The sequence below is a fragment of the Apis mellifera genome, linkage group LG8 (assembly GCF_003254395.2).
Source record: "Apis mellifera strain DH4 linkage group LG8, Amel_HAv3.1, whole genome shotgun sequence".
In the NCBI taxonomy this organism is placed as follows: Eukaryota; Metazoa; Arthropoda; class Insecta; order Hymenoptera; family Apidae; genus Apis; species Apis mellifera.
Window position 1 is genome coordinate 3,120,647 of NC_037645.1, and position 13,672 is coordinate 3,134,318.

The following is a 13,672-nucleotide window of genomic DNA, read 5'->3' on the forward strand; positions in this document are numbered from 1 at the left end:
GGAAGAAGGCGAAGGGAGGAACCCCCCGTTGCGCCCACACTGGACTTGGGTTTTTTGTGAAGGAGCAGCGGCGTGCTGACGAGCTACGAGGGGAGGAGAGAGAGAGAGGAAGGAGGAGGAGAAGGCGGCACAGCCGTCAGAGAGTGAGCACACACAGGGGTCGGTGGACGAGGGGGCAGCGGGGCGGGTAGGGCTGCGTCGAGGAGGATCAGCCGGGGGCCGTGGGGGCGGGAGGACGGAGAGACAGAACTGGCAGGGGCTGCTCTAGGGAACGAGGAGGATGGGGAAGGGGTCGAGGTAGAGGGAGGGAGAGAGCGAGCGGAAGAGAGGTAGGAAGAAAAGCGAGAGAGAGAGGGAGGGAGAGACGAAGGGAGGAGGCAGTTAGGGTGAAGGTGGATGGTGACCGAGAGGGGAAGGAGGGTGTCGAGGAGGGAAGGTTGTGTGGGTCGAATGAAGAGAGAGAGAGAAAGGGGGATACATAGGGGTGCTGGGGGAGAAGGGTAGGGGAGCGTACCGCCCAAGGCTTCAGAAACCAAGGGTGTCTAATGCCGAGTGGACTTTGTTCGTTCGCGAGATGACACACTGTGTACACAGAGCCGCGCGCGGACCCGAGGCACACAGGGAAAGGTGCAGGCGAGGCGACACCGACGTGTATACACCCGGGGAACCCGGCAGGTTGCACGCGAAAACGTGTGTACACGCTACGTTACGCTAGTATTCGAATCCTATGTACCAGGCATTGCCGATTATACGAAATTATCCAATTCCAGTATATATATATATATATACATATCCGAATCGTACATCTGGATAGAAAAGGAAAGGGAACGTAAATAAACGCGATAGCTCTTTCACTTTTCCTAAATAGAGATCGAGTCTCTCTATTACTGGAAAAATGGGTCCTACGAGTTGCTCCAGGGACACCCTGTACATATCCCCTGTACGTTACGTACTTTTGACCAGCAGCAAGCAGCAGCAGCAGCAGCAGTAGTATGTAGGCGGTGCACGGTACATGCACAATCGGTGTATACCTTATACGGGTGTGCATGGAACGTAGTGCGCGAAATGCACGCGCGTATCTCTTGCGTCGATAGCGAAGCGTAAATGGATCCGGTGGTAGTACACGGTGGCACGAGCCGGCTCGTGTGTATTAGGTGTACGAGTGCCGGACCAAACGTCAGCCCATCCGTTGCATTATGGTCGTCGCGTCGGGAAAACGGGACACACGTATACGCCGTGGCTGGTTTCGGTGAGCGGCGGGAGGGGTGAAGGAGGCGCCCCCTCTCCTCCTCCTCCTCCTCCTCTCCGGTATTATAGATCTAATTCGACCGCTTTCAGACACGGACGGGACGCGTGGTTTTTTTTTTTTCTTTTTTCCCCTTCTTTTTTTGTTCGATAGCGAGGGTGGACGGGGGGAGTCGAGGAGGGCGGTCTACGGTTGTGAAAGTGCGCGCGGGCAGGGGAGGGGAGAGGGGAGGGCAGGTCGAGTGGTCTTTGTTCCCTCGTGGGATGACACGTTGCGAGGGCTTGCATCGCGATCGCGGATATACACCTGTACGTGGATGTGTATGTTGAATGTGTGTATGTAGATGTATATATATATACGTCGTGCACGCGCGACGAGAAGAAGGAGGAGGAGGAGGAGGAGGAGGAGTTTCCTCGCGGCTTTTTTTGCGCCTTGAGAAAGTTCGTTTGGCGTGTTGCCTGACTCGTTTCTAACCAACTTGCCTTTTCTTCGAATCGAACAGGAATTCGGGAGAGGATTCGAAAGATTGCGTAAACGAGGAAACTGGTTGGCTTGGAAGGTCATTTCGGGGATCCGCGTGGACTTTTCACGATTTATTTATTCAGTTGTTCCTGGGTGTATAATATAAAATAAATAGAACGGAAGATATTGGTAAGATGAGGAACGAGAGAAGATGTTATTTCGTTTACGCGATTTTTTTAAGAATTAATAATCTAGGAATAAAATACGCAGATGAGGAGGAGGTAAGAAGGTTCGTGAAAATGAAGGCATTGAACGAAGGGAAGGATAGGTCGAAAGATACTTTCTATAATAATGTGTAAACCTTCGAACGGGAAGATTTACGAAATATTTAGAATGGGAAAAAGCAGGGGAGGGGTATCAAGGATAAAGAGATGGATAGTTGTAGTGGAAATGGAAGAGAAGAGCTCTGAGAGTGTGACCATGTTGAAAATAATACAGATGTTGTGCGGAGGTCGTATTTTGACTTTTAAAGGTCAGAGCTGAAATAGGTTGTGCGTGTTATCACATGGTCAGGTATGTTTCCTTTGAAAGTTATTGTTGGAAGAATGAATTTACAGGTGCTCGAGATAGCTTCTGGGAGATTTAATGCAGGCGTGCATGAAATCACGTTATGAATTCGTGAATTTATTTTCAGATCGGATACGTGTTATTATCGTAAAACATCGTAATTCTGCATCGAGAGATTTTTTTTTTAAATTCCATCCGTGTGAAATTATTTTAGAAAACAGCGTTACTTTAATAAACCTTTTCCCGTTACATTGCAACAGAAGAGATGTCTAAAATTAGCGTATCGAAATAAGTTCAATAATTCTCCGATCTTTCTCAGTTAAAAAGTTAATCCAACATTTTATTATTCATATTTTCCTTCTTCTTAATATTCGCAAAAAAAAAAACTCTCGGAAGAAAGCCTCTCTGTTCTTATGAAATCGAAAGTCCCTTCCTGATTCCATAATCATTCAAAATTTTTCGAGTAACAATTTTCACAATCAGACGTAAGAATTTGATGCCTTCAACATTTCAGTCTCCTCCAAAAAAAGAAAAGAAATCGAAACGAAGCCAATCGAATTCGCAAGGAAACGAAAGAGAGGAAAAAAAGGCGGTCGATCGAACGGCGGGTGAATTTCTCTCGTACGTACACACCGTGAGGGGAGGAAGAGGGGAGGCGGTGGGTGACGCTGCCTCCTCCCTTCCCCTCCCCCTCCCCCGATGGGAGGCGGTAGTCGAATCGAAAGCGGAAGATCGCACTTTCACCGGAAAGTTTCGAGCTTTTTTATGCGCGGCGCCGCGTGTCCCGAAGTTTTCCGCCCCCGCGGCAAACTGTTGCTTAGATCGTTATCGCGTGTACGATAAGCCTCCTCTCCCCCCCAATCGGCGCGGGGAGGAATTAGAAACAATCTCGTCCCCTTCCTTCCTTCCTTCCTTCCTTCCTTCCTTCTTTCTTTCCTTTTTTCGATTCGTCGGTCAACGAGCGGCTCCGTTTAAAAAGGGTGCACCGCAAGGTTTAATCTGATTATGGATGGATACAGGGTGATTCAGAAAACGGGCGTCTCTGAGAGAACGTAATTTCGGAAAGGATAATCGATTTGAATCTTCGTGAAAATATCTTTCGAGAGTCTTGCCTTTAAAGAGTTTTCAAAAAATTGTATACGTTTCTGTATTTTTTTTCAAGTTACATATCTTTCATTCTCGAATTTGGCTCTTGAAGACAAATTTCTTATAAAAAGAAGAAATTAATATAATATAATTGAATATAGAATTAAAATCCAACGAGAAATATGAAATATCCGTTTGATAAATCGGCGTGTATTTTCTGAGTCATCCTGTATAAATATATACAGGGGGATCCTTGGTATGAAATATGAACTGTGGCTAATAAAACCGTGGACGCAGTTTTAGAGATTTGGACAGCCCCCGATGCGAAACTGTCGGCCGATATAACACCGAAAGAAAAGGAGAGGGGGACGGGTGGTAAATCGGAGCGATTGGTTTTCATTCGTCGAAAAGGAAACGAAAAATCGTGGGATAATTGGTTTTAGGTTGGGTTTAGGCGCGGTTAGGTTTTTACGACGCACCTTTCGTCAACTGGAGGGATTGAAGGTAACGGTAAAACTTCAAGTGTCAATTCTTGATGCAGGTACGTCAAAGAGATTATAGATAATGGAAGATGGTCCCGACCTGTAGGGTGTAGGGAACGTCAGGTGATGTATGTTGGCAGGGAATATCAAGTTTCTATGAACCCTCGCTCACCCGTCCCATATTTCGTCCCGTGTTATTTCACAATAGTCGCGATAAGGTAAAGTTTCCCTAGCTTTCTTCTTCACTTTTGCGAGAATTGTGCCTGTACCGTTTGTCGAACGATCGATCCTAATCACAACGTGCCGGCAAATAAACCGGTGATATCGTGGCTTGGAAAGGACAAGCTTAATTAGGAAATTAAATCACGTTCCCTATAAATTATTCCTACGATTTGAAAAATATCGGTTATGTTTGTCGAAACACGAGACAAAAGGACTGTAAATTTAGGGGAAAAATCGAAACAACTTGTACTTGTAATTTTTTCCACTTAAAAACAACCTTTAATATTTAACGTTGAGACTATTTTCGATTGATACACTATAATAACTCGACTGCTATAAGTAAAACTAAAATTAAAATTCTCTTCAAGAATTCCATCGGTATAAAGTACAAGCAAGAACGAGTTTCTTTACACGAATAATTCAAAAAAACTTCAAGCTATATATATATACATCTTCTTGGTGCACATTGTAGCCAATAGACGGAATAGTTTAGATTGTTCTTTCCCGTAATGCGAAGAAGCGCGTATTTCTGCTCGAGACTTCATTCAGTCTCGAGCCACCGTGAACAAAGTGACCGTTGTAAAAACCGATACTATACCTGGTGCCTGGCAGAGTGAAAGCAGGACACCCCCGTAGAACCTCGTATTCTCCCTTATCAAGCCCGCAGGTGGTCGAGGCATAGGCCGTTAGCTCGTCCGGCTAATAACTCGAAAGACGGGCCATTAAAGAGCCGTGGTGGAACACGCACTCGAGACTCGCCTCTCGTGGATGACTCGTCATCATCAAGCGGCGTGCGTGTAGGTCGCGGTGCGCACACACGTTGCTATATATCATATACACGTATATATATATATATATATATATACATGGTGGAGTCTCGCGCAACGATATCGCACACACGGTCCGTGGCTCGAGCAGTGGCTACGAGAGAGAGAGAGAGACAGAGAGAGAGTGACGGGCATAGAAGGGAAAGAGGGCAGTGGACAGAGATGGGCGTAGAGATAGACGGCTAGCAACGGAGAGCGCGGATCGTCCGTCCACACGTATCCCATACAGCTACGGACGTGTTCATAGAGAAAGAGAAAGAGAGAGAGAGAGAGAAAGATAGATAGATAGGTAGATAGAGAGAGGGAGATAGGTGAGCAGTGGCGTGCACATACCCTCCTAAGCACAAGCCTAACACACCCGTGGAAGCCCCTTCGGCCGATGAGTGCCGGCGCCCCTTGCCCCCTCGCAGCGCAACACTCCTCTGCCTGTGTCCCCCTTCACCCCAACACCCATCAGCCAAAGGTACTCTCTCGCGCTCTTCCCCCGACCCCCCCCTCGCCACGAAAGCCCCGTGGATGCCGGTGTGCGGCCCCTTGCGCCTCTTTCGATCCCTCCTTTCCCTCGGAGAGTTACCCGTCCACCGGCCCCTTCGGTGTTCTGATGGTGACAGACCCTACCTTACCGCCTCCGCTCTGCCACCGCCGCCGCGGGCCGGGGAGGGTCGAGGCGAACCGGCGAGGGCGCTGGAACGGTGGAAAAGGAAGACGGACAGTTGGCTGAACCGAGAGATAGCGGCAGATGGAGTGAGGGAGAGAGAGAGAGAGAGAGGGAGAGGGAGATAGGACGAGGTATCAGGGAACGGTGGGTGCGGGAGAGAGACGGGGATAGAGAGACCAGAAAGGAACACCAGGGGTGAAGGAGAGAGGGTTGACGCGTTCGAGGAGGACCGTTGGGGAGTGAGAGCGGTACGGGTCATAGCAGGGCGCGGCATGAGGGAGAGACAGAGACGGGACGAGGGAATGGGTAAAGGGGCTAGGGTACGGGGGGAGAGGGAGGAGAGTGTGGCAGAGAGCGGGCGAGAGAGAGAGAGAGAGCGTGTGCCGGCGCGCAATAGGGAAAGAGAAGGAAAGGGAGAGTGGGGTATGGGTGAAACGTAGAGTGAGGTTGGCGTGGTTGGGATGAGGAGACGTGGGGGAGTTGCGAGGAACAGGGGAGTGGTGCGGAGGCGGTGAGGAGAGTAGTGGAAAGGATGAGGTAGGCGAGGGAGGGGGGTCGCCGCCGCGTCGCCAGTCGCCAGTTTGCCGTGAGCGCTCGTGATGCGAGGACGTTCTATAACTTCGTCTAGGAGCGTGGCGCTCTATTACCACTCGCACTAGAAACGGGGGAACGACACACGTTCCTTTTTCCCACATAATTCTCGTTCCCTGCTCGCGTACGTACGATAGACCGAGTCGGCCGAATCCGTGTGGAAATTGGCGATAAACGAGAAGGAACACGATCGACGCCACCAGTGTATCCGAGACGACCATTTACGACGACAGTTCAAACTAGCGGCGTGCGCGGGCATTCGACGTGCACACGAGGAACACGAGCGTACCTCACACGAGAGAAAGAACGCGACATTTTTCCTCTTGTTTACTGTGTGTTGCGGACAGTACGTCCTTGGTGTATTCGCGGGCATACCGTTCCCAAGTGTATAACGTTTTTACCGAGACTGGAAGATACTGATTATTACCGTGCTCGCTCGCAGCCCACCATTTTATTTCGAAAGTTTAACGGTGGCGTTGCCTGTTACATCTGTGCGTCCTTGTCCCTGCGTGATGTACGAACCTTTCGATCGACCAGCTGATCGCGATTCCGGCAGTGTTGCATCGGCTCGATGGACTTTATAGAGGTAACTCGTCCGTGGAGTATCGTGTACGTGAGCGGAAAGTCGAATCGCTCGACTACGAGACAGTTTTCGTGCGGGTACCCGGCCCTTTTTTTTCACTCGCACCGTTGTCTACACCGTCGACACCTGCAGTAACCGCGGGAATTTTATCACGGCGGTTCGCGGCGCCGCTGCGTGGTGTTGTTGTGCGCGAGCTTAAGGTTCGCGGGTTGTGCGCGGGACAAGGACAGAGCGCGTGTTGTGTGTACGAGTCCAACCAAAGAGAGAGACGGTGTGCGAGTGTCGGAAAGAGGCAGAACTAAAACCGAGAACTCTGAGAAAGTTTGTGAGTAAAACGTGCCTCCGAGACGTATTTACAACATCTCTCTCGTAAAGTACGTTCTCTCTTTCTTTGTACAACGTATACGTGTATGTACAATTCGTGTTATCGTTTCGCGGTTGAACCAACGACAAGGACAGCTGCGGCAGATCGACCGAAAGAAGTGAAACGAATAAAAGAACATCGGACTCCGCTTTTGTTTCGCGAGATTATTCGTGCTTTCGGGGGTGCGAGTAGAGTGACGGCCAAGCCAAAAGGGAAAACCTATAAGCCGATAGCACGACGAGCGAGACAGGGAACAACTGCGGAATAGGGACGGGGCGAGGGAAAAGAGACGGAAACACGGTCGCCGCTCCACGAGGAAAAGAAAGACGCACACGTCGGGACTGAATATGTCCGCCAAGCGAAAGGCCACTGCCATCATGCAGCATCACAAGGTGAGTCGACCGATCGTCACCGTATCGCCACGTGATCGAACTTTTTCCGCGGCGAGGGTCTGCAATGCAATTCTCGGCGTTGCGCCGAGATATAGCAAAAAGTTGTTGGCGAGTCAAAGTTTAACTCACGGACTATAACGGCTCGAGGTTCAAGGTTGTCATTTTCTTTTCTTCCACTCGCGTCGTGTCGTTGCGTGTATAGTATAACTGTGTCGGGCGAGCGCGACGCTTGTACTTTTAAATCGCGATACGATAAAGAGAGAGAAATATCACAAAGTGGACGAACGAGAAATGTTCGTAATGTGAACGGGGCGAGAGGGGAGAAGGGGGAGGGGGACGAAGGGAGGGGAGGGGGATATGCCTATATGTTGCTCGGAAAATTGGAGTTTTCTGCCGCCAGGTCGCGTTCATTTCTCGTGCAACTCATTATTCCGTTGCACTCTAATTTTTTCTCTCTCTCTCCATGTTTTTTGGAGTGGCGGACGAGCCAGTCGAAACCCCGGGAGTGGGGGAAAGATGAACCGCGCGCGAAAGTTTTAATTGAAAGAGTTACACGAATTTTCGTCGGAGGGGGACGCGCGCGCAGGAAAGTTGCGAGGGTAACACTTAACGCGTATTGACTCATTAACCGTTGCCTGCGTCGTTATTTCCAATTTTTGTTTTTCGAACTGTTTGGATAACCTTTTTATACACATACCCCGTATACGAGTACCTAGTTCCAATTTTATTTTTCTATTCCTTTTTTTTATTCTTTTATAAAAAAAAAATTGGAATACTTGGTATCAATGAGACAGTTATTGTTAAACGAAACGTAAACGTAAACTTCGATCAATTTTATTACACGTTTGTTCGATAGATAATTTGTATGGTTCTTTCCTTTATTTGATATTATTGCTTTTTATCCGTGTCGTGTTGACGAGTATATTGGGTAATCTTATTGGATAATCTGATTTTCCATTTGAAAATATATATTCGATAAATATTTGTTAAAAAATGAAAGCGGTAATATCTATTTGTAATTTTTAAAGGAGAAATTCTTGTTTTCGTGATAAATTGTTATAACAATAAGTTGGTATACAACAAATAAATTACACAAGATATTTATAAATTAACGTACTATTAAATTATTGTAATTTCTTTCATTGTATAAAAGATTAAATCAAATTTTGGAGTTACGTGAAAGCTACTGTTTGCCTCAAGTTCACCATATTACCAATAATTTCACGTAAATCGAGTCATAAATTAACGCAATTTTAATTACTTTGTGTAATTAATCCTTTGTACTTTGATTACATTTACGTTTCACTTGCTACTACTAAGTTTCTCTCGTGTAACTGTATATATACGTTACAATGAACTATACGGGAGGATATTGAAAATTTTTTTCTTTCATTTTTCTTCTTTTTTTTTTAATAATCTTAATTTTAGTTAATTTTCTTTATTTTCGATTTCTTAAATTTTATATTTCAAAATTTTATCGAGCATTAAAAATAACATAAATTTCGTCTTGGCATTTTTCTCAGTGTACGATAGATTAGGGAAACGTCGCAGAATAACGGGTATTCACTTGACGACACGCGAATCGCAGAAATCGACGATACCCGATGACGAACTTGTTGGATCATACTTATCGCGGAACTTTTTCTTTTTCTCGGCCAGATTAGGTCTTCTATATCTTCTGCACGAAAGATAATCCGTGGATCGCGTTTCCAGGGAGCTCGATCAAGCACGTGCTTGATTGAAGAATCTCCGTGACCAGTCACATCGATATGGAATTTCTGCGTCTCATTCAACCGCGTGTTATTTAACTCTTTGAATGCCTCCAAAAAAAGAATATTTCCATTTTCATGACTCAAATTCGTTCGTAAATAACACAATAAAATTTATATTTGCATAAATATGTACTTATCATGCACGTTATAGTTTCTTTAAAATAATATTTTTACAGAGAGAATTAAAGAAAATGAAATAAGTTAATTTTTAAAAAAAGGACAAATGGAATATTTTAGAATGGGATCCATTGTGTTTTAAAAATTATTATTTTTATTTTTTTTTTCTTTTTCTGGTAGTTATAATCGGTATAATAGAATTTAGAATGGGGAATGAAATAAAATAAGATAAAGTGTAATATATATATAAGAAATGAAATAATAAGTTAATTAAAATTAAGCGATGTTTAAAAGGTAATTAATAATTTTTCTAGCATCTTGCATAGACATTAGATGCAAATATAAATAATTATTAGATCTCTTCCTTTTGAATAAAATATATATATTTGTCAACTTATCGTTTCATTCTCACATTAAATTATATTCTATTACATATTACCTATACAAAAAGATGAAGAAAATGAAATTCTTGAGAATATTTGGCGAATATTCATCGATTACCATACAAATAATACAAAGGAAAAGAACACGTTTAATAATACGAATTATTTGCAAATACATAATTCTAATATAATTTTTGCTAATCCATTTAAAATATTCTAATTAAAGCGTGAATAGAAAATAACGATATCGGAGTCGTAGTAGTTCATTGAGAAACATCGAATGAATATTTTTTTTTTTTTTTTCTTTCTAAAAATAATAATATTTGAAATGATTGAAACGTGATCATTTGTGTAAGTAATATGGTAATAAAATGAAATCAAATTCATTTCGAATTCACTATTTACGCTTCGTATTAATCGTAATTCATGCTTTCTGCGATTTCATTAATATTTCAAGTGTTTTAGGTTACGGGACACTTGTTAAAAAGGGGTGTCGATCGCAACGGAATGTTATTTTATTATTGTATTTGCATATTTTCGATTCGTCCCCCGGATATATCTATTCTAATTATTCGTGTCCCCGGAATAATTGACGCGGAAATGTAATTTTGTGGGTGGCGTGCAGATAGGGTGGCCGAAACATCATTAAAACCTCCGATTAATTGCATACGTTGCACGCGGCCATAGGGTTTAGGGAAATGTTTTGAAAGAAACAGGGAAAACACGATTTCAAAATGAAAATATCGTCCTTATTGGAAATGTATTTTTTTTTTTTCCAATAGATCCTTTCTCGTCGCTTCATAGTTTAATATTTATTTTTTAAATTTTATTCACTCGTTCTAAATTCGTATTTAAAAATCTTTATACTATGTGCATATTGCTTTCTTTCTTTCTTTTTTTTTTTTTTTTGAATTTCTCCAAATACGACAAAATATTTGGAAATCGCCAATTCTTCTTCTTCTTTCATATTTTTTTTCATTTATCAAAAATATCATAAGTTTAATAATCGCTTTAAAAATATTTTCACGATATTCTTAATTCGATTATTTAACAAAAATAAAATTTATTATTCCTTTCGTGAAGCATTTCCAAAAAATCTGTCAAATTTTCTTCACGAAAAGAGAAAGAAGAAGAAGAAATAAAAATTGTTTCCTCCCCGGAAAAAATGAAATAAAATTCGGTGGAAAATTCGCAGACTCGCCGAATATACCCAACCCTCCCCTCCCCTCGACTCCATTAGTCGATCGATCGATCCGGTTGCATAAATTAATCCGGTCGTATTTAGCTCGAAAAACCATACTCCATCCCTCGCAACGGTGTAACAATGATGATCGATTCGAAAAGTGTGCTCGTTTTGCCTTTGAATCTTTCGCGCGGCCGCTGCCGCCCTTTTGTCCATCGTTGAAACGGTGAAATTTCCAACAATTCGCCAGCCGGGGAAATTTCGCTGGATAATTCAGAACAAAATCGAGACCCTCCCCTCCCCTCCCCTCCCCCCTCAACGTTTGCCGGGCGGAACAAATGTTTTGGTTTTGCGTTACAATTAGAATTAACAGCGTCGCCGGTTTATTCCGGGCGCCGCACCGCGCCTCTATTTTTATTTCCTTTTTCCGACCCCGGATAAGAGGCCGGTGAAAGGGATTCGGCGCACTTGGCGAGTTTAAAAATTTAAAAATCGAGGATAAATTTTGGCTGATAAAAATGAATTCGTTCGAAATTGTGTATTTTTTTCTTTTTCTTTCTCTCTTTCTTTCTTTTCTTTTTTTCGTCTCAATTGGTTTCAATTTGAGAGATTTGTGGCATGAGTCATGATGACGAGCTGGGGTTGGCCAGTTGGGCGAGAAAAGAATAATTTATTTGGCAAGAGTAATTTTAAAATTGTTTCCTTTTTTTGTTTGTATTCAGGGATTGTAGAAAAGGATGAATTTGAATTATTGACCGATCAATATCTAAAAAAAAAATGTTATGTTCTAAAATAAAAAAGTATAAAATTTTTATTTTATACAGGTACTTTCAACTAAACGTAACTTTTATAATTATCAAAACTTAGAGAGAGAGAGAGAGATGAGGTGTATTTGCAGTTTCGAAAAGTTTCGAAAGTTTGTTTCCGCTTTTACAGAGATGTAATGCTTGCAAGGCATAAAAAAGGCGTGATGAATCATACGAAGTCTAAAACAATTAGAAAATTTTTTACTTTATCCAATACCCTTTGATAAAAGACAAACTTTTCCGCGTAATATATTTCATCGTTTAAAAAAGTCAAAGAAATCTACAAATCCGAACGAATACGAATCGCTTCCCATCCGCTCTCCTAATTCGTGCAAATTCTTCATCTCGATCCGAAGAAGACCGGCAGACGAGAGACGAAGCGAAACAAAAAAAAAAAAAAAAAAGAAAAAAACGCGAAAGAAAAATGGCAAAAGGAAGGACAAATGGTCCCGGTTGAAGAATGATCACGACTCACGCCGATCGAACGCGATGCAACACATGATAAACGGTCGGTGAAGGCACGAGGGAACGGTACAGGTTGCGCGCGTGCGACGAAGAGAGCAACAGTAAATACCGGTGGCTGGTTTGCTTGCCGGCGCGCTAGTTAGATCGATCCGATCAGAATCGAACCGCGAAAGTCAAGTCGGAGTTGAGGCAGGTTCGGGACGTCTGCGTCCTTCTCCCTCTCCGTACACCGTCTCTTTCCGTTCTCTTCTCTCGAATCCCCTTCTCTCCTTCCCTTCCCTTCCCTTCCCTTCTCGAACGAACGAACGAACGAACTCTGTCTCGCTCCATCGCCTCTCTTTTCCTTCTCCCTTTCTCGCTGTCGTTCACTGAATCGTTCGTCCTGTTCGCGCCTGCGCAACTCTCGCTCCCTCACGGTCCAACAGGTTATATTTTTCCAACTCTCTCCCTCGGCTCGTCTTCCTTCGCCCGTCTTTTTCTGCTCCTCCCTCCCTCCCTCTCCGTCCCCCTCCTTCCACCGCCACTCTTGTTTCTCTCTTTCGGTCGCGTATACCCGCCGTCGGCCAATCAATCTTCCTTCTCGACTCCCTTTCGTTCGTTGTCGCCTCGACGACGAAACGAACCAGGCCTTCTTCCCGCTAGCGTTCGAAAGTTTTTCACGCGCTTGCGCCGTACGCTCACCCTTTCAGCCGCGTCGATCGTGCGGGGAACGAGGTAATTAAGAAAGCACGCGCTATTTCTGATCTCCACTCCAGTATGGGGGGTGGTACGCGTCATGGTGATTTCGCGATCTTTTCGATCGTGCAAAGTTTCGAAAGGAAAGGAGAAGGGGGAAAGTAGTTTCATTGATACGAGAACGAATCGTCTCGGTGGTTTCGAAGTTTAAATTGGCTTTGGAGGAAAGTTGATTTAATGTTTTATTAATGTTTCGCAAAGTCCATCGATTATTATATTAAACTGTTGAATTCCTTCCGCGATTCGGAAGATTTATCTTTATTCAAACTTTGTAATCGTGCTCAAGGGAATTTCAAACAGAATTAATCCGTGTAAACAGTTTATCGAACGACGGATTATCGTATCTTTAATACGATCAAATTTAATTTATTTGCTTAATCTTTCCAATCACAATATATTTAAATACACATAAATTATTTTGGAAAAGTGGATTATTATTGGAACATGAATGGAGTACATTTTAATTTTGTACATCGTGCCACGTTATACTGCGATATCAATGCACACACACATATATATATATATATTCGCCCTTCAAAGCTCGAATTCTACGTTTTTCCTTATTCCAACGATCAAAGAAATTTTATTAATTTTATTAATTATTTTATTAATAGCACGCTCAAACTTTACAATTTCTTTCTTTTTTTTAAATTTTCCACGCGCAATCACCTTCCAATTCTCCTTCTTCTCCCATCTAACCTTAATTTCAAAATATTCGTTTTTCTCTACCC

The 13,672-nt window shown here is 43.5% G+C and overlaps 1 protein-coding gene and 1 long non-coding RNA gene across 5 annotated transcripts in view; one reads left to right on the top strand and one right to left on the bottom strand.

Annotated features, from left to right (window-relative positions):
* LOC113218945 overlaps window positions 1–13,672 on the bottom strand; it is a 201,838-nt gene that overhangs the window by 131,965 nt on the left and 56,201 nt on the right. The window lies entirely within an intron of this gene.
* The window catches only part of LOC408958 (nucleolar protein 4-like), a 92,850-nt gene continuing 85,293 nt past the window's right edge, over window positions 6,116–13,672 (top strand). For 2 of the 3 annotated variants that reach the window (XM_006559588.3, XM_006559589.3), the window contains exon 1: window positions 6,116–7,480. In XM_006559588.3, the coding sequence (XP_006559651.1) occupies window positions 7,436–7,480 (45 nt within the window). In that variant the 5' untranslated portion in view covers window positions 6,116–7,435. The remainder of the gene's footprint in view (window positions 7,481–13,672) is intronic. The other variant, XM_392487.7, reaches the window with a different exon arrangement.